This window comes from Bombina bombina, chromosome 3 (assembly GCF_027579735.1).
Source record: "Bombina bombina isolate aBomBom1 chromosome 3, aBomBom1.pri, whole genome shotgun sequence".
NCBI classification, from domain to species: domain Eukaryota; kingdom Metazoa; phylum Chordata; class Amphibia; order Anura; family Bombinatoridae; genus Bombina; species Bombina bombina.
In genome coordinates, this window is record NC_069501.1 from 342927633 (window position 1) to 342948547 (window position 20915).

The following is a 20915-nucleotide window of genomic DNA, read 5'->3' on the forward strand; positions in this document are numbered from 1 at the left end:
TAGGGGTCGGCGATGTTAGGGCAGCAGATTAAGGGTACATAGGGATAATGTAGGTGGCGGGGGTGTACGGAGCGGCAGATTAGGGGTTAAAAATAATATGCAGGGGTCAGCGATAGCGGGGGTGGCAGATTAGGGGTTAATAAGTGAAAGGTTAGGGGTGTTTAGACTCGGGGTACATGTTAGAGTGTTAGGTGCAGACGTAGGAAGTGTTTCCACATAGAAAACAATGGGGCTGCGTTAGGAGCTGAACGCGTCTTTTTTGCAGGTGTTAGGTTTTTTTTTCAGCTCAAACAGCCCCATTGTTTTCTATGGGGGAATCATGCACGAGCACGTTTTTGAAGCTGGCCGCGTCCGTAAGCACCGCTGGTATCGAGAGTTGAAGTTGCGGTAAATATGCTATACGCTCCTTTTTTGGAGCCTAACGCAGCCATTCTGTGAACTCTAAATACCAGCGGTATTTAAAAGGTGCGGCCAGAAAAAAGCATGCGTAGCTAACGCACCCCTTTGGCCGCAGAACTCTAAATCTAGGCGCAGGTAATTAATACTTATTTGAAACACATGTAGGTGCATATTGAATTCCTAGTGTTTGGTTGCTAGGCTACATGAAATGATAATTAGTAATGTATGCTAAGTGCTAGCTAACACCTGGTTTTGCACACAAGGTAATTAATGCTTATATGAAACACATGTAGGTGCATATTGAATTCCTAGTGTTTGGTTGCTAGGCTACATGCAATGCTAATTAGTAATGTATGCTAAGTGCTAGCTAACACCTGGTTTTGCACACGAGGTAATTAACGCTTATTTGAAACACATGTAAGGTGAACAGGGTATTTAATGGAGGTTGTTGAGCATTTCATTGTTGCTGTTTGAGTCTGAGGACTAGGGTAAAACCTTGAAACGTCACTCTGTTGAAAACAGAATTTATGCTTACCTGATAAATTACTTTCTCAAACGGTGTGTCCGGTCCACGGCGTCATCCATAACTTGTGGGATATTCTCCTCCCCTACAGGGAATGGCAAGGAGAGCACACAGCAAGAGCTGTCCATATAGCCCCTCCCAGGCTCCGCCCCCCCAGTCATTCGACCGACGGTTAGGAGAAAAAAAGGAGAAACTATACTGTGCCGTGGTGAATGTAGTGTATAGACAAATAAATTTTAAAACCTGATTAAAAAACCAGGGCGGGCCGTGGACCGGACACACCGTTGGAGAAAGTAATTTATCAGGTAAGCATAAATTCTGTTTTCTCCAGCATTGGTGTGTCCGGTCCACGGCGTCATCCATAACTTGTGGGAACCAATACCAAAGCTTTAGGACACGGATGAAGGGAGGGAGCAAATCAGGTTACCTAAACAGAAGGCACCACGGCTTGCAAAACCTTTCTCCCAAAAATAGCCTCCGAAGAAGAATAAGTATCAAATTTGTAGAATTTGGCAAAAGTGTGCAGAGAAGACCAAGTCGCTGCCTTACATATCTGATCAACAGAAGCCTCGTTCTTGAAGGCCCATGTGGAAGCCACAGCCCTAGTAGAGTGAGCTGTGATACGTTCAGGAGGCTGCCGTCCGGCAGTCTCATAAGCCAATCGGATGATGCTTTTCAGCCAGAAAGAAAGAGAGGTAGCAGTAGCTTTTTGTCCTCTCCTCTTACCAGAATAAACGACAAACAAAGAAGAAGTTTGTCTGAAATCCTTTGTTGCTTCTAAATAGAACTTTAAAGCACGGACTACATCTAAATTGTGTAACAAACGTTCCTTCTTTGAAACTGGATTCGGACACAAAGAAGGAACAACTATTTCCTGGTTAATATTCTTGTTGAAAACAACTTTTGGAAGAAAACCAGGTTTGGTACGCAAAACAACCTTATCTGAATAAAACACCAGATAGGGTAAATCACACTGTAAAGCAGATAATTCAGAAACTCTTCTAGCAGAAGAGATGGCAACCAAAAACAGAACTTTCCAAGATAGTAACTTGATATCTATGGAATGTAAAGGTTCAAACGGAACCCCTTGAAGAACTGAAAGAACTAAATTTAGACTCCAGGGAGGAGTCAAGGGTCTGTAAACAGGCTTGATTCTGACCAAAGCCTGTACAAAAGCTTGTACATCTGGCACAGCTGCCAGTCGTTTGTATAACAAGACAGATAAAGCAGAAATCTGTCCTTTAAAAGAACTCGCTGACAATCCCTTATCCAAACCTTCTTGGAGAAAGGAGAGGATCTTAGGAATTTTAATCTTATTCCAGGAGAATCTTTTAGATTCACACCAACAGATATATCTTTTCCATATTTTATGGCTTGGACCAGAGTGTCTATTACTGAATCTGAAAAACCCACATTTGGATAAAATCAAACGTTCAATTTCCAAGCAGTCAGCTGCAGAGAAACTAGATTTGGATGTTCGAATGGACCTTGTACTAGAAGATCCTGTCTCAAAGGTAGCTTCCATGGTGGAGCCGATGACATATTCACCAGGTCTGCATACCAAGTCCTGCGCGGCCACGCAGGAGCTATCAGAATCACCGAGGCCTTCTCCTGTTTGATCCTGGCTTACAAGTCTGGGAAGGAGAGGGAACGGTGGAAACGCATAAGCTAGGTTGAATGACCAAGGCGCCACTAATGCATCCACTAGAGTCGCCTTGGGATCCCTGGATCTGGACCCGTAGCAAGGAACCTTGAAGTTCTGACGAGACGCCATCAGATCCATATCTGGAATGCCCCATAAGTGAGTCAACTGGGCAAAAACCTCCGGGTGGAGTTCCCACTCCCCCGGATGGAAAGTCTGACGACTCAGATAATCCGCCTCCCAGTTGTCTACTCCTGGGATGTGAATTGCAGATAGGTGGCAGGAGTGATCCTCCGCCCATTTGATGATTTTGGATACCTCTCTCATCGCCAAGGAACTCCTTGTTCCCCCCTGATGGTTGATGTAAGCTACAGTCGTCATGTTGTCTGACTGGAATCTTATGAAGCCGGCCGTCGCTAGTTGAGGCCAAGCCCGGAGAGCATTGAATATCGCTCTCAGTTCCAGGATGTTTATCGGGAGAAGAGATTCTTCCCGAGACCATCGACCCTGAGCTTTCAGGGAATTCCAGACCGCGCCCCAGCCTAATAGACTGGCGTCGGTCGTGACAATGACCCACTCTGGCCTGCGGAAACTCATTCCCTGAGACAGGTGATCCTGGGACAACCACCAACGGAGTGAGTCTCTGGTCATCTGGTCTACTTGAATCTTTGGAGACAAGTCTGTATAGTCCCCATTCCACTGCTTGAGCATGAACAGTTGTAATGGTCTTAGATGAATTCGAGCAAAAGGAACTATGTCCATTGCTGCAACCATCAACCCTACTACTTCCATGCACTGAGCTATGGAAGGCTGCAGAATAGAGAGAAGAACTTGACAAGCGTTTAGAAGCTTTGACTTTCTGACCTCTGTCAAGAAGATCTTCATTTCTAAAGAATATATTATTGTTCCCAAAAAGGGAACTCTTGTCGACGGAGACAGGGAACTCTTTTCTACGTTCACCTTCCACTCGTGAGATCTGAGAAAGGCTAGAACAATGTCTGCATGAGCCTTTGCCTTGGAAAGAGACGACGCTTGAATTAGAATGTCGTCCAGATAAGGTGCCACTGCAATACCCCTTGGTCTTAGAACCGCTAGAAGGGACCCGATCACCTTTGAGAAAATTATGGGAGCAGTGGCTAGCCCGAATGGGAGAGCCACGAACTGATAATGTTTGTCCAGAAAGGCGAACCTTAGGAACTGATGATGATCTTTGTGGATAGGAATATGTAGATATGCATCCTTTAAATCCACGGTAGTCATATATTGACCCTCCTGGATTGTAGGTAAAATTGTTCGAATGGTTTCCATTTTGAACGATGGAACTCTGAGAAATTTGTTTAGAATTTTTAAATCCAGAATTGGTCTGAAAGTTCCCTCTTTTTTGGGAACTACAAACAGATTTGAGTAAAACCCCTGACCTTGTTCCACAGATGGAACTGGGTGTATCACTCCCATCTTTAACAGGTCTTCTACACAATGTAAGAATGCCTGTCTCTTTATTTAGTTTGAAGATAAGTGAGACATGTGGAACCTTCCCCATGGGGGTAATTCCTTGAATTCTAGAAGATAACCCTGAAAGACTATTTCTAGTGCCCAGGGATCCTGAACATCTCTTGCCCAAGCCTGAGCAAAGAGAGAGAGTCTGCCCCCTACTAGATCCGGTCCCGGATCGGGGGCTACTCCTTCATGCTGTTTTGGTAACAGCAGCAGGCTTCTTGGCCTGTATACCCTTGTTCCAGCCTTGCATTGGTTTCCAAGCTGGTTTAGTCTGGAAAGCGTTACCCTCTTGTCTAGAGGCTGCAGAGTTGGAAGCCGGTCCGTTCCTGAAATTGTTGGACTTATTCTTAACCTTGAAAGGTCTATCTTGTGGGAGGGCATGGCCCTTTCCCCCAGTGATGTCTGAAATAATCACTTTCAATTCTGGCCCAAAAAGGGTCTTACCTTTGAAAGGGATATTAAGCAATTTTGTCTTGGAAGATACGTCCGCCGACCAAGACTTTAGCCAGAGCGCTCTGCGCGCCACAATTGCAAACCCTGAATTTTTCGCCGCTAACCTCGCTAACTGCAAAGCGGCGTCTAAAATAAAGGAATTAGCTAACTTAAGTGCGTGAATTCTGTCCATGACTTCCTCATACGGAGTCTCCCTACTGAGCGACTTTTCCAGTTCCTCGAACCAGAACCACGCCGCTGTAGTGACAGGAATAATGCACAAAATAGGTTGAAGGAGGTAACCTTGCTGTAAAAAAATCTTTTTAAGCAAACCCTCCAACTTTTTATCCATAGGATCTTTGAAAGCACAATTGTCCTCAATAGGAATGGTCGTGCGTTTGGCTAGTGTAGAAACCGCCCCCTCGAACCTTAGGGACTGTTTTCCTTCCTGGGGTCGACCATAGGGAACAATTTCTTAAATAGAGGAGGAGGGACAAAAGGTATCCCTGGCTTCTACCACTCCTTATTCACTATGTCCGCCACCCGTTTAGGTATCGGAAATGCATCAGGGTGCACTGGGACCTCTAGGAATTTGTCCATCTTGCACAATTTTTCTGGAATGACCAAGGAGTCACAATCATCCAGCGTAGTTAGCACCTCCTTAAGTAATGCGCGGAGATGCTCTAATTTAAATTTAAATGTCACAACATCAGGTTCTGCCTGCTGAGAAATTCTTCCTGTATCAGAAATTTCTCCATCTGACAAACCCTCCCTCACTGCCACTTCAGACTGGTGTGAGGGTATGACAGAAAAAATATCATCAGCGCCCTCCTGCTCTACAGTGTTTAAATCGCAATCGCGCTTTCTCTGAAATGCTGGCATTTTGGATAAAATATTAGCTATGGAGTTATCCATTACTGCCATCAATTGTTGCATAGTAACAAGCATTGGCGCGCTAGAAGTACTAGGGGTCGCCTGCGCGGGCATAACTGGTATAGACACAGAAGGAGAGGATGTAGAACTATCTCTACTTCCTTCATCTGAGGAATCATCCTGGGCAACTTTAATATTTGTGACAGTACTGTCCTTACTATGTTTGGACGCTATGGCACAATTATCACATATATTTGAATGAGGAACCACATTGGCTACCATACATACAGAACATGATCTATCTGAGGGTACAGACATGTTAAACAGGTTTAAACTGGTTAATAAAGCACAAAAACCGTTTTAAAACAAAACCGTTACTGTCTCTTTAAATGTTAAACAGGGCACACTTTATTACTGAATATGTGAAAAACTATGAAGGAATTACCCAATCTTTACCAAATTTTCACCACAGTGTCTTAATACATTCAAAGTATTGCACCCCAATTTTCAAGCTGTTAACCCTTAAAATGTGGAAACCAGAGCCGTTTGCAATTTTAACCCCACTACAGTCCCAGCCACAGCCTTTGTTGCGACTTCATCTATCCCAGGGGGGTTCTAGGAACGTTTTCAGTGGATACCAGACCCTCACACATGCAGCTGCATGCACTGCACTCAAAAGAAACTGCGCAATAATGGCGCGAAAATGAGGCTCTGCCTACTATAGTGAAAGGCCCTTCCTGACTGGGAAGGTGTCTAAACTAGTGCCTGGCGATAAAAACGTTCCGCAAACAATAAAAGTGTGAAAACTACTTCAAACTTTAAAAAACAACTTAAATAAACAATCGATTTAGCCCTTAAGAGTGTCCACCAGTTAATAGCCCATAATAAGCCCTTTATTCTTTCTAAGTCTAAGAAAATGGCTTACCGATCCCCATGAGGGAAAATGACAGCCTTCCAGCATTACACAGTCTTGTTAGAAAAATGGCTAGTCATACCTTGAGCAGAAAAGTCTGCAAACTGTTCCCCCCAACTGAAGTTCTCTCAGCTCAACAGTCCTGCATGGGAACAGCAACTGATTTTAGTTACTGCTGCTAAAATCATACTCCTCTTTTAAACAGAACTCTTCATCTCTTTCTGTTTCAGAGTAAATAGTACATACCAGTACTATTTCAAACTAACAAACTCTTGATAGAAGAAATAAAAAACTACAACTAACACCACAAACTCCTCACCATCCCCGTGGAGATGCTACTTGAGCTAGAGTGGCAAGGAGAATGACTGCGGGGGCGGAGCCTGGGAGGAGCTATATGGACAGCTCTTGCTGTGTGCTCTCCTTGCCATTCCCTGTAGGGGAGGAGAATATCCCACAAGTTATGGATGACGCCGTGGACCGGACACACCAATGTTGGAGAAATAAAGTGTTTTGCCACTTCAAACCCGGTGAGTGCCTGCTTTTATTGGAGGTATATAAGCATATATATATATATATATATATATATATATATATATATATATATATATATTTACTGGGAACACACAGTCCCCATAGGAAGCAATGTAAAGGTACTTTTTAGTGCCGTATTTTTTTTATTTATTTTTTAACACCCCACATCCACCAAGTTTAGCCCCAAAAACTGCTTAGTGCAGCTATTTTTATTTTTATTTTTTTAAATGCTACTTTTATTTTTTTTAAAAAGGGACCTCAAATGTTAATTTGGGGGCAATTGGGGGGACATTTAAAAAATTAACCAGAGATCTGACTTCTGGTTAATTTTTTTTGCGTTAATTGCTACCGCGAGCTTGCAGTAGCAATGACCAGACATAGCGGGCTCATAAACTGCCGAATTTGCTTGTTTGTGGGAGCATGATAAATTAGCACTCCACTTGTAATCTAGCCCTATGTCATTTAATATGCATAGTATGATTTTTTTAATAGCTGTATTGAAAATCCTAGCCAGCAATGTACTCAAGATCTTGATATACATGGAAGTATGTCCGTGAAGACAACTATTGTCAAATTCATGTACATCAGTAGGGACTCAAAGCGTTAATATTGCTCAGTTATATGCATCTAAATACAGTTATGCATAGATACCGTATAGTCAAGTCTTATCGTATCTTACGTTCCTCAGTGTAATATGTATATTATATATGCATATGTAAATGTATTTACAGAGACTGTATATACAGTCCAGGGTTTATAACCTATACTACAGTGCATGAACTATAAATGTATAAAGACGTCGATATTTTATTTCCAATATCTGGCATTTTATGTGTATTAGAGCACTAAATGTATACTTATAGTTACAAAGGTATATGTAAACACATGGATTTTTTTCTTAAGCTGTTTCATTTACTTGTACAACAGGTACACTGCTTCTCATGTCCGCTATAATGTAACTATATGCAGATAATGTGTAATTAGACATAGACACATAGGTGCAGCTCTGAACACAGGATGATAATGAATGCGCAACTGTATTTATCTTATATATATCTAAATTCCTGTACAGGAACTGTTTGGTTTGATTTGTTATTCAACCATGGTTTGACCTAGGTTTTTTACTACTAAATAGTCTAGGTAACTCCACAGCACAGGCACAGCACTCTCCAAATAAACATTTCTGTATTATACACAACAATGCTGTTGCCTATAGATATTCAGAGTAAAAGCAGAAATGTTCTAGAGTTCTTCCTCAAGGATTACTAAGCTAACTTATGTCTCAGTGGTAAAATACTGACTTAAAAGCCAGCAGTACTGGGTTAATGTCCATGTAGGCTGTGCCAGATTTATATATCATTAGGTTGTTCTTGGGCTTGTTTTTCAAAGAATTTTACCTTTTTACTCTTTTTTTCTTCCATGTTTGAACAAATGTACATTTGGAAATTCCTTATCAGAGATTATTAAAGGGACAGTCTACACCTTAGTCATCTTAAAATCTTACCTTAGATTAAGTCTTCTGGTAAAAAAGTTATTTTAAATTAATATTATTTCTGGCCACTTTGAAATGGCTGCCAAGCTCTGCCCGCTGATGACATCATCTTGGCTGCATATGGCGTACAATCACAAAAGGCTCACTAGTTGGATTCAACCAACTGTCAATGCTATTCAGCAGAGTGCCGATATGTAGCCCAGATTGTGGTGTCATCAGTGGGCGAAGTTTGGCAGCCATTTGAAAGTGGCCAGAAACAATATCAATTTTAAAATAACTTTTTTTACCGTTCCTGCTGCATGATATAGACAGGGGTGCAGAAGGATATTTTAAGCTTTATCTAAGGTAAGACTTTAAGATGACTACTGTGTAGAATGTCCCTTTAAGTAGCTATTTGCTATTATATCTCTATATGGGATTAGACAGTATTTATGTCTGTCTACTGGATATTCACTACTGAGGACTAGGTTTTTCTGTTGATCAGAAGATATTGGTGATCAGATTGCATAGATACATTTCATTTTCATTGCCCCATTCAAATAAAGGACCACTGGGTTTTTTGATAATCCTTACCCAGGATTTCAGGATCCTTATCAAGAACATTTTCTTTGAAGGTGCACACCTTCTTTGCATTGTGTTCTAGCTCTGGAATCAGGGGAGCAGACCCATACTGCATTGAAAACTCTAGTCATGTTTTCTAAGTGTGTCTAAGCGAAATGGAAAAAAAATAACACTATTTTATTCCTGGTCCAACAGGTCCAGTCCAGATCCACAATAGATCTGAAGGAGGCATTCCTTCATGTTCTATTTCACAACAATCAATATTTCTCCCTAAGATGGATTTTTCACAAATATTATCAGCTGGTTGAACTCTCATATCTGGAAATGGTGGCAGCATTGGATGCAGTTCCTTTTTGCTCATTTTCAGTTTACTTCTCTTGAACTATCTATGGACGAGGAATTATGTACAATTAGTTCTACAACTTCTTTTAGATTCCTCAGCTAAACAATCTCTATCCTCGTGGATAGACAATACCATGTTTGATCCTTGGGCCTCTTTTCTTCATTCTTCTTGGACCTAGTGATCACAGCTGCCAGTCTTCAGGGATGGGATGGGATGTTGTCTGGAAAGTTCATGGAGCGCAAAGAGTTGGGTCTCCTCTGGAGGCGAGGTTACCTATCTTAATTTCCAGGCAATTCTTCGGATCTTAGTCATTTTACTATACAGGAGGTGTCTCAGACTTTATTTTGGGATGAACAGTACCAATACTTTCTTTAAGCAATTCGTATTTTGGGAGCACAGAACAAGAAGCAAGCTTCTTAGGTCGCCAGTCCATACTCCAGGGAGAGTGGTCTTTCTATCTAGGAGTTTGACCAGTTGATTTCTTGGTGGGGTCTCGCAGAAATATATCTGCTGGCCTTTAACCTAAAACCTCAAGCTTCATGCTGATTATGTCAGTTCCAGGGATTCAAGAGCAGATGACTGATGCTTTAGTGCAAACATGCTTTTTTCTTCAGGCATCAAATTTTCTCCTTTTGCTCACGCTGATCCTATCATGCAGACTTGATTCAAATAGGAACTGCCTTGTTCTATCCCACTCTCTCCTTGACATGGACTCACAGCTTGGGTATTAAATCCCGGCAATGTGGACTTGCATCATTAAATGAAAGAAAATTATTTTCTTTCAGGATGAGAGTCCACAAGGCCCCACCCTATCTATTTAGGGCTAGATTACCAGGGCACGCTAATATGCACTAGTATTGCAAGTTGTCAGCAATGCGAACGTGAGCTAATTAAATAATCAGCTGATGGGTGGCAGCAGGTTAGTAACCATGGTTACTGATCATCTGATTATTTCACTGGTGTTCTAGTTCAGATATCATTAAAAATCTGGCCTGTTAGGGAGGTATGAGGAGTGGAATTAAGAAATATTGTTCTAGAGTTAATTTATGGTGGGGGTTGCAGTTAGACTTACCTTGCACTGGGGGGTCACATTAAAGGGACAGTCTACACCAAAATTGTTATTGTTTAAAAAGATAGATAACACCTTTAATACCCATTTCATAGCTTTCCACAACCAACAGTGTTATATTAATATACTTTCTAACATTTAAACCTATAAATTCCGGCCTATTTCAAGCCACTACAGACAAACTCTTATCACATGTTTTTTATTAGCTTTTTACAATTCATGTGGGCCATATAGATAACATTGTGCTCTCTCCCGTGGAGTTTTGGCTGACACTACACTAATTGGCTAAAATGCAAGTCAATAGATAATAAATAAATAGCCATGTGATAAGGGGGCTGTCAGAATAGGCTTACTTACAGTCAATTTTTTAGATAGATAATCCCTTTATTCCCCAGTTTTGCATAACCAACACTGTTATATTAATATACTTTTTACCTCTGTGATTAACTTTTATCTAAGCCTCTGCAGACTGCCTCCTTATCTCAGATCTTTTGACAGACTTATACTTCAGGCAATTAGTGCTGACACTTAAATAACTCCACTGGCGTGAGCACAATGTTATCTATATGGCACATGAACTAACGCCCTCAAGCTGTGAAAAACTGTTAAATGCATTTAGATAAGAGACGGCCTTCAAGGTCTTATAAATTACCATATAAGCCTACCTAGGTTTAGCATTCAACTAAGAATACCAAGAGAACAAAAAAAATTTAATGATAAAAGTAAATTGAAAAGTTGTTTAAAATGACATTCCCTATCTCAATCACGAACGTTTAATTTGGACTTTACTGTCCCTTTGAGCTTGCACAACAAGTTTTCAAGGATATGGCAGAACTCACCGGATCTTGATATATGTGTAGCACTTTATTTAGTACATTTATTAAAGTACTAAATGTACCTTGGGGACCTGTATGTATTTTTTTAGCACCATAGACAAATGAATGTTTTTGTGAGTGCTATTCCAGTTGGAGAATATATAGATATATTATATAATATTCTGCAGTTGTACTTAGAATTCATGTAAAAAAAAAAAATCAAAATAATTATGTCTTAAAAGTTTAGACAATTTGCATTTGATATTAAAAACCTATTTTTGCATAGGTTCCAGGACAGAAACAAGTTAAAACTGCCTCTTGTTTTTATCTAAACATTGGTTATAAAAGAAGACAGTTGACATTAAAAAAGTAACCAAAATAATAACCGTTGTGCTAGGTATTGCAGGATAGTATAAAAATACAAAGAACAGTTTAAATAAAAACTTTATTCTTTTCTCTCTAAAAAAAAATTGCAGTGTCTGAGAAGCAGATAATAAAACCACACAGCACATGTACTGGATTAAACAAACACGCAGTCACTGGTAGAAGTTTATTTGTGATGTCAGGAACTAATTTAAGGAACAGGAGTTGCACAATGGAACTCTCAATAGTTGCACTAAGGCAGTGACATTGGGGCAGTCATAAAAAGACTGTTGGTGAAAAATAGTGGTTTAAGAGTGAAGAAGTTGGCTGAGGATACAGAGATTATAGGGACAGCCTACACCAGAATTTGTATTGTTTAAAAATATAGATAATCCCTATTCCCCAGTTTTGCATAACCAACACAGTTATATTAATATACTTTTTACCTCTGCGATTACCTTGTATCTAAGCCTCTGCAGACTGCCCCCTTATTTCAGTTATTTTGACAGACTTGCATTTTAGCCAATCAGTGCTGCATAGGTAACTCCACATGCGTGAGGACACTGTTATCTATATGACATACATGAACTAATGCCCTCTAGTGGTGAAAAACTGTCAAAATGCATTCAGATAGGAGACAGCCCTTAAAGGGACAGTCTAGGCCAAAATAAACTTTCATGATTCAGATAGAGCATGTAATTTTAAACAATTTTCCAATTTACTTTTATCACCAATTTTGCTTTGTTCTCTTGGTATTTTTAGTTGAAAGCTTAACCTAGGAGGTTCATATGCTAATTTCTTAGACCTTGAAGCCCACCTCTTTCAGATTGCATTTTAACAGTTTTTCACCACTAGAGGGTGTTAGTTCACATATTTCATATAGATAACACTGTGCTCGTGCACGTGAAGTTATCTGGGAGCAGGCACTGATTGGCTAGACTGCAAGTCTGTCAAAAGAACTGAAAAAAGGGGCAGTTTGCAGAGGCTTAGATACAAAATAATCACAGAGGTTAAAAGTATATTATTATAACTATGTTGGTTATGCAAAACTGGGAAATGGGTAATAAAGGGATTATCTATCTTTTAAAACAATAAAAATTCTGGTGTAGACTGTCCCTTTAAGGTCTAAGAAATTAGCATATGAGTCTATCTAGATTTAGCTTTCAACTAAGAATACCAAAATAACAAAGCAAAATTGGTGATAAAAGTAAATTGGAAAGTTGTTTAAAATGACATGCCCTATTTACATCATGAAAGTTTATTTTGGACTAGATTGCCCTTTTAGGAGGAGACAAACACACCCTGTATCCTCCAGTCTTCAAGCCAAAAGGACCAGTGTTGTGGAAAGGTACGGTAGGTCTCTTATTTGGTAAAAAGCCATTGTTTGTGGATGTAGTTATCTATTCATAATATTGCAAGATAAGCTCATTGTAGCAAACACAGTATACAATCTAGCTGTACATAAGATAAGACTTTGTGGCAATGGAACGATAACAGATTGTTGGTATACATTTGCACTATGAAAGTGTAACCATTATTTTCTATCAGTAATAGAAAGTGAGCCTCAGTTTTTTAATGCAGGGAAAAGGTAATACAGAGGGATTGGAGGTGTTTTGTTGATCATTGAAGATATTCATTAATTGAAAAAGAAAAAAACTGTTTTTAAAACAGTTAAAGCTGTTGTGTTACTTTATAGTACAAGGACCTACCCTTTGAAATACTTATTGAGTATTCTTTTTTCATTTCTTCTTTTCTTACACATATAATAAGGTCCTGCACTAATCAGGCTACGTATGAAAGCTGTAGTGTCAAGATGCACTACAATCTTAAATTACAATAAATGTTGGCCAATTTAATAATGGCATTACTCTGAGACGTTTACTTTACATAATTAAAGGGACAGTCTACTTGAAAATTGCTTATGTTTAAAAAGATAGATAATCCTTTTATTACACATTCCCCAGTTTTGGATAGCTACACTGTAATATTAATACACTTGTTACCTCTGTGATTACCTTGTGTCTAAGCCTCTGCAGACTGCCCCCCATCTCAGTACTTTTGACTGACTTACATTTTGGCCAATCAGTGCTGACTCTTAAAAAACTACACGGGCGAGAGCACAATGTTATCTATATGGCACACATGAACTATCAGTGTCTAACTGTGAAAAACTGTCAAAATGCACTGAGATAAAAGGGACCTTCAATGGCTTAGAAATCAGTGTATTAGTCTACCAAAGTTTAGCTTTCAACAAAGAATACTAAAGGAACAAAGCAAATTTAATGTTAAAAGTAAATTGGAAAGTTATTTAAAACTGCATGCCCTATCTAAATCATGAAAGTTTTATTTTGACTAGACTGTCCCTTTAAACATGTAAGAATATGTCCTTGTCGATTCGTACACGTTGTATACAAATTCTTACCAAGTACATCATGGAACAAGTTAGAAATATTAACAAAAGTACATGCAACCTCTCATGCAGGAAATATGAGAAATCTGTAAAATTATATGATTAACGACATTGTAGAATGGTGGATGGGTCATTTCCATAACCACACAGAGACGACAGACAATAATGAATAAATAGGCCTTCATTTTTATGCTACAACCGAACCCTGATAAAACTAGAATGTAAAGTGGAATTCTTTTTTGCAAATGAAAATTGAATGGGTATGAAAAAAAAGAAATGAATATTATACAGTAACTAAATCTGAAAGGTTGAAGTGAAAGCAAAATGAGTGTCCTTTCCAAATGCTCCAATTAAGGAGTCATTAAACACTGAAGGTAATAAAAAATTACCATAGTGCATACATTACTACACTCTTAAAAGTATTATTGCTTTTTTATGTCTGTAATTGCTAACCCATGTTGCCTACAATGCTTATTACATATCAGTCATTTACAAAAGTAACCTAAATGCTAGGAATGTGATCTGATGCATAAAATAGCTGTAATGTAAAAGTAACTGCAAATAAATACAAAAATAAAAAATAAAAAGACATGCGTCAAAATTAAAATTTCATGATTCAGATAAAGAATGCAGTTTTGAGAAACTTCCCAATTTAATTCCATTAACAAATGGTGCACAGTCTTTTTATACACTCACTTCCTGAGGCATCAGCTACAACTGGGTATGCACAAGAGTTCAGTTTATACATATAAGAGTTTGTGATTGGCCGGTTGCTGTCACATGATGCAGCAGGCCGGCAAATTGAAATACATTTTGAAATTTAATCAGAAAAAAATCTGTTGCTCATTAATAATTTAGAGTAACTGCTTTTATATTATCTTTTTCTTATGCACTTGCAATTCTAATGTATTTAACATTCCTTAAAGGGACATGAAACCCATATTTTTCTCTCATGATTTAGAAAGATCATGCAATTTTAAACACTTTTCTAATTGACTTCTATTATCTAATTTACTTTCTACTCATGATATCCTTTGCTGAAAAGCATATCTAGATAGGCTCAGTAGCTTGTGGCTGCACATAGATGCCTCATGTGATTGGCTCACCCATGTCAATTGCTATTTCTTCAACATAGTATATCAAAGAATGAAGCAAATTAGATAATAGAAGTAAATTGGAATGTTGTTTAAAATTGTATTCTCTAACTGAATCATGATAGAAAATGTTTGGGTTTAGTGTCCCTTTAAATAAACTGTTACAACTGCAAAAAAAAAACTCCTGGAAAGAAAAACATTGTCACTGATTTTGGTCCAAAAGATGAGAGAAAATCCTTAAAGGATTACTTTCTGTTATAATTTTTAAGCTAAACAACTAACATATTAAAGTTAATAAACATTAATTAAAACCTACTGACCTATATTTTCTCCAAAACAAAGTTTCATAACGTTCTAAAAGTTATATCTTTTATTCGCCGATGATGTCACGTTATCCTGCCCACTATTTCAGCACTGCATGTTCAAAATACTTAAACCAATAACTTTGTGTTTAAAGCGCCATTTTGAAACCTAGGTATTGTAAACGGATTGGTACAGAGCAAAGGATACCCACGGAGTGGGTTTGGAAAACAATTAAATTTGCAGACAAGATTTCTGATATACGGTAGAGATATGTTAATAAAATGCTATTGATAATAAGCGTATTTGGGGTAGTTAGTTAGTAACAGGCATAGAAAATATTTACTTACAGTGGCCTTTTAATTTGCTGCATAAAACAAAATATGTTGAACAAGATTCAGCAGGCACCTCAGCATACAATTTAACCAAGTCTGGATGTAATTGTGTTTAGAAAGGCCTTATTTTGCCTTTAACTTAGAGAGTGGCAGATTTTACTCTCCTCTGGTACAGATTGTGGAGAACAGACTGATGTTGATATTAGAGTGAAGCAAACAGTAAACGCAGCCTGTCAATCCCCCGCAAACCGGAAGTCCGTTCCAGAGAACAAACCGCTATGCAATGCGGTATGGAAAAAAGGTTCCTAATTCAAGGCAGTATAGCACGGAGAGCCGTAGCCAGAGGGCAGAGGATCAGAATGCCAGGTAAGAGACAATAGATAGGAAGGCGGCAGACTCTCAATCCCAAATATACAATAAAAATTGAAAATTTATTGGACAACTTTAAAAAGGTAACAGACATGGCAGTAAAAGCTTCGGCAAAAAATCTTACATGTTTCGCGCCCCCTACAGGCACTTAATCATTAAGTGCCTGTAGGGGGCGCGAAACATGTAAGATTTTTTGCCGAAGCTTTTACTGCCATGTCTGTTACCTTTTTAAAGTTGTCCAATAAATTTTCAATTTTTATTGTATATTTGGGATTGAGAGTCTGCCGCCTTCCTATCTGATGTTGATATTACATGCCTTTAGTGATATGAACACGGACCAATCAGAGGCTTCCTATTCTATTATGGTATTAGCATTAGGAGAATGCACAAGGTGCTGATTTCAGAGGGAAAAACAGCCTTTATATTTAATGCGGTAGAAAGGTCAAAAATTAAATGTGCACACGTGCATTTCAATGTGAAAATAGAAGCATTTTGCTAATGAATGTATGTTGCAAAAATGCTTCTATTTTCACATTGAAATGCACCTATGCATATTTCAATTTTGACCTTTCTACCCCTTTTAACATAAAGGCTGTTTGTTTTCCCTCAAAGGTACATTAAACTCTAATAAAAGTTATTACTGTTTTTCTGTGGCATATGCACATATCCTGGTCCCGCAATAGCTTGTATGATGCTAATTACGTCTTTAGAAGCAATACCACAGCCACCTCACTAAGCATGCATAGTGTTTGAATACTGGTGCACGGGCCCTGACAGGATATGTGTGTATGTCGCTGAAAAACAGTAATAACTTTTACTAGAGGCATTTTATGTTTGAAATTGAAATGCACATTTCATGTTTGACCTTTTTATCCCTTTAAGGTCCCCAGACTTCCCAATTTATTAAGGACTGTCCATAATTTGGGCAGTGTGTCCCTAATGTATTTATTTTTTTCTGTTAGGAATAGTCCTGGATTTTGTCACACTGTCCCTCATTTTTCTAAAACGCTAAACTATGCTGTCCTGGGTTGTCCCAAATTTGCCCAAACAGGTTCCCTGTCCCTTGTCCGGGAGTTTAAATGACAAGAAGCAATTTCACATTCCACAAAATCAGCTGACTGCATCCTTAGATGCCATTTATAATTGTCATGCAGTCTTAAAGGTCATACAGCACAGGAAGTAAGGCCGACTGTGTGCAAAACCACAAACATGAAAAAGACAAATTAAGTATGTATTAATATTTCAGTACCTTGTAACTTTATGTAGGTACAGTTACAGCATGTGCTGGCATAAAGAGGCCGGTGAGCACCGACAGTTTTATCTTTCATTGAAGGTAAACTATTTTCACGTGACTGTATAAATGAGAATTTTTGTAATACCTCCTAAGGATTTATGAGGTGTCCATAACTTAGGTCTGAGGTATTCTAAAATGCAATCTGTGAACTCTGTTCACCTTATTTATGCTTAAAGAGACTGTAAACATGCATTGTTGTATTCTTAAAGCCCGTGACACACTGCAAGCGATGCGGCGCGAGGCGAAGCAGCTGCTTCGCTCCGCGTCGCATCGCTTCTGAAGTTCAAATATTTCATCTCTGAGCGCTCAGCTACGCGTCCTGACGCAGCAGAGTGCTCAGAGATGAAAAAGCAGGACACACTGAGCGCACACAGCTGCATGTACACGCTGCACGTCGCTCTGCTTGCAGTGTGTCACAGCCTTTATTCTGTAGTGTTTCCTTGGCTCATAATTAATATGAAGAGCTGCCTTAAAAAGAATCACATGTGAGGGCTCACATGCACCCTACCACCCGGCACATTTATACAAACAGTGAATCAAACCTTGTAAACATTAATTATATTTGAAAATTGGTCCCAATGCTATGCTGGAACTATAAAGCATAAATTAGTAGTTTATTTTCTTCATCTTTTTTCATCATATACTGGAAAAAAGTGATGGACTGTTTCCTAAATGTATTGCCAGAGATCATCTTAGTATTCAAGTGTCTGGTTTAAAGGGTCATTATAGTGATAAAACTGCATGCACTAATTCATCTAATTTATCGGAGCATCTCATTTTATCACTAACAATGATGCAACTCTATGGCCCTCATTTATCAATTACCGGGGGGGGACATAGTTCACTAAAGCAATATTCCAAAATGGAAAAAGTGGAGGTTCCCCAAAGATTAGTAGACTGTACTCAGCTAAAAAATTTAATACAGGACATGGACCAATTTAAGCACAACAACACATTTATTGTCCTAATCATAGCAAATATGTACAACAATATAAAATTGCTAAAAAAAATAAATAAATCCTAATGGGCCCCTCACTAACAAGATTAAAGCTGGATATTAAATATTTATATGGTGGCCCACTGCATTATATTGTGTATGTTGTAATCATAGCATAGTATGACAAACAACAGCATCCTTATAGATGGAAAAAGTACTAGTGTGCTTTCACACCCATAGCCGGTTCAACTCCTTACATATATAAATGAGTGTCCAGCACCTTCCAATCCATTCAGTGCACTCTACATGGTTTTGCACTCCCCTATTCAATAGTCTATATTGTTTTAAAAGAGTAGCATCACCTTTTCTTTAGTTCTCCAGAAAAATATTTATTGGGACATCACCTTTAAAAACATACCACAATGTTTACAGGAAACATTGTTGTATGTTTTTAAAGATGATGAATCAAATATTTTTCTGGAGAACTAAAGAAGTGGCGCTGGTACTCTTTTGGAAAATATAGACTTTTGAATAGGGGAGTGCAGAACCCTACAGTGTGCACCGATACCTTAAGTTCACATGTGGATCATCCTCCTGGTTACTACCTATGCTCTGTAAGGCAATAGGCAGAGCTGGGGTACGTGTTGTTGGGGGTTTCCACTGAAGTTTGCTGCAACACCAATGCTCCTGGCTGCGGTTACAGAGGACAAGGACTTGTTGGTATTGCAGCAAGCTACAGTGGGAACATCCCCATACCCCATCTCTGCCTATTGTCTTACAGAGGATATGTAGTAACCAGGAGGTCCCTGCTTTTCAACAAAAGATACCAAGGGAATAAAGAAAAATTGATAATATAAGTAAATTAGAAAGTTGTTTAAAATTTCTGAATCATGAGAGAAAAATGTTGGATTTCATATCCCTTTAATTTTGACTTTACTGTCCCTTTAAACTGAGTACTCATCTAAGAATATATCAGCAAAAGATATTCTTGAAAACAGTCAGACAATTGTTGGAATTTATTAAAAAGTGTGTGTGTGTGTATATATTTTTCAAAATTAGTACTTCACAAAATATTCCCATTTAACAAAGTGAATGGCAACATAGTTACCTTAATGAGTTCCTCCCTGGTGGCAAAATTTGAAACCAAGCAATTTTCTCTGCTTTTGGTGTTTGTGATGGATATACAGAGACGATTCTCAGCTACCTCATGGGCTTTGGATGGAAGAATAGATTGTATTCCTCCCCTATGGCAAGGAAATTATAAACATTACTCATCTTTAATTATTTAATGTGCAATAAATATTTTAAGAAGTACTATGCTTTCTATTTTTAACCCAGAAAGAGATCTACTACCCCTCATTGAGGAAAATATTTATGTTTTAATATGTATTTAAAAATAGAGAAAACATTTTATTGTGTACAATACCTTAAGCGTTTCATAAAATCGTATCTTGGCGTAAAGGCCCCAAGGGTCTGCTTTCTGACTTCTTCTGAAAATAAAAAGATGAAATCCTTGCTTTCCTAAAAATAAATATGCAAACATTATGTTATCTGAATTAATTTAAAAAGTGAGATATGAATGAAATTGTGCTACCTTTTTTAACTGTAAAGATACAAAGTTAATGGCATTGTAGTAAAATTATTTTGCCACTTAAATGTGTGTAGTTTCTATGAAACTATGCTTAGCTATCACTTTTGTATGGTGTTGTAAAAGCCTGTAGTTTTATGTTAGTTCATAAAAGTCTACATTTCTTTCAGAACATTTTTAGTCTAATTTCTTGGCGTTGCCATCTGCTCTAGCAGTAAAAGCTTGGGATATTACAGTACAAAATTGCAATAAAATACAAAATTGTTTAGGGTTGAAGTACAGATGGAAAAAACATTATTGTACCTATTACTGCATGCAAAGTAGTAAATTAACCCTGACTTTTTGTAAGAACTTAATGCATCACAACTGCATAAGGCATCTGTTGGTTTGTTACAGGAAACTGCAAGAGGAGAATTCTTAAATGTCCATTGAAAATTAATAGTCAGATATTTAAAAAAAAGTGTCTATTAATAAATATAAATCCTGCAAAACTTAATTTAAAAATGTAACAATATATTTAAAATAATACCGTACTATCCTTATTGAAGGTATAATCCATAAAGAGTTTAATTTTTACTGTGTTCAAACTTATTGAAATTTTAGGATATGGATATATGGATTATAAAGAATGTTACGCATTTGAATATATATATATATCTCAAACAAAAAGTGGTAGTATACTACACAGCGCTACACCTCCTGTATATGCGATTCGTTTGCAAATATAAATATCAAGGGTTTATAATTATGATATCCATGCGATGGTACACTATGAATTACTAACGTGAGATACAAAGTGTATACAGAAATGATACCAATATAAAAGTTAGGTATGTGTGTTTCACCTATTCTCCTGAAAGAGATTAAGATTAATACTTCCAGTTAGTCCAACCAAATTCCGACTAAAGACAATGTCACATATGGGAGATCCAGAGCTACGAAGTATAATGCAAATGTCAGATAATAAATATATGAATACCAAAAAATAAATACAAATCAATATGCAATATTGGCCATATATACATGAAACAAGTCCTTCATAGCAAAAAATGTATTTCTTTTAGACAATCTTCTTAACATCCAGATATCCTTATAATGGGCTCTGGTTCTACTTACATCAGCAACCCTCAATCAG

General features: G+C 38.0%; 1 protein-coding gene across 3 annotated transcripts in view; it reads right to left on the minus strand.

Annotated features, from left to right (window-relative positions):
* The window catches only part of PNPLA4 (patatin like phospholipase domain containing 4), a 175429-nt gene that overhangs the window by 138968 nt on the left and 15546 nt on the right, over positions 1–20915 (minus strand). For 2 of the 3 annotated variants that reach the window (XM_053706449.1, XM_053706450.1), the window contains exons 4-5: positions 19619–19713; positions 19301–19436 (exon numbers count right to left, since the gene is read on the minus strand). In XM_053706449.1, the coding sequence (XP_053562424.1) occupies positions 19301–19436; positions 19619–19713 (231 nt within the window). The remainder of the gene's footprint in view (positions 1–19300; positions 19437–19618; positions 19714–20915) is intronic. The other variant, XM_053706452.1, reaches the window with a different exon arrangement.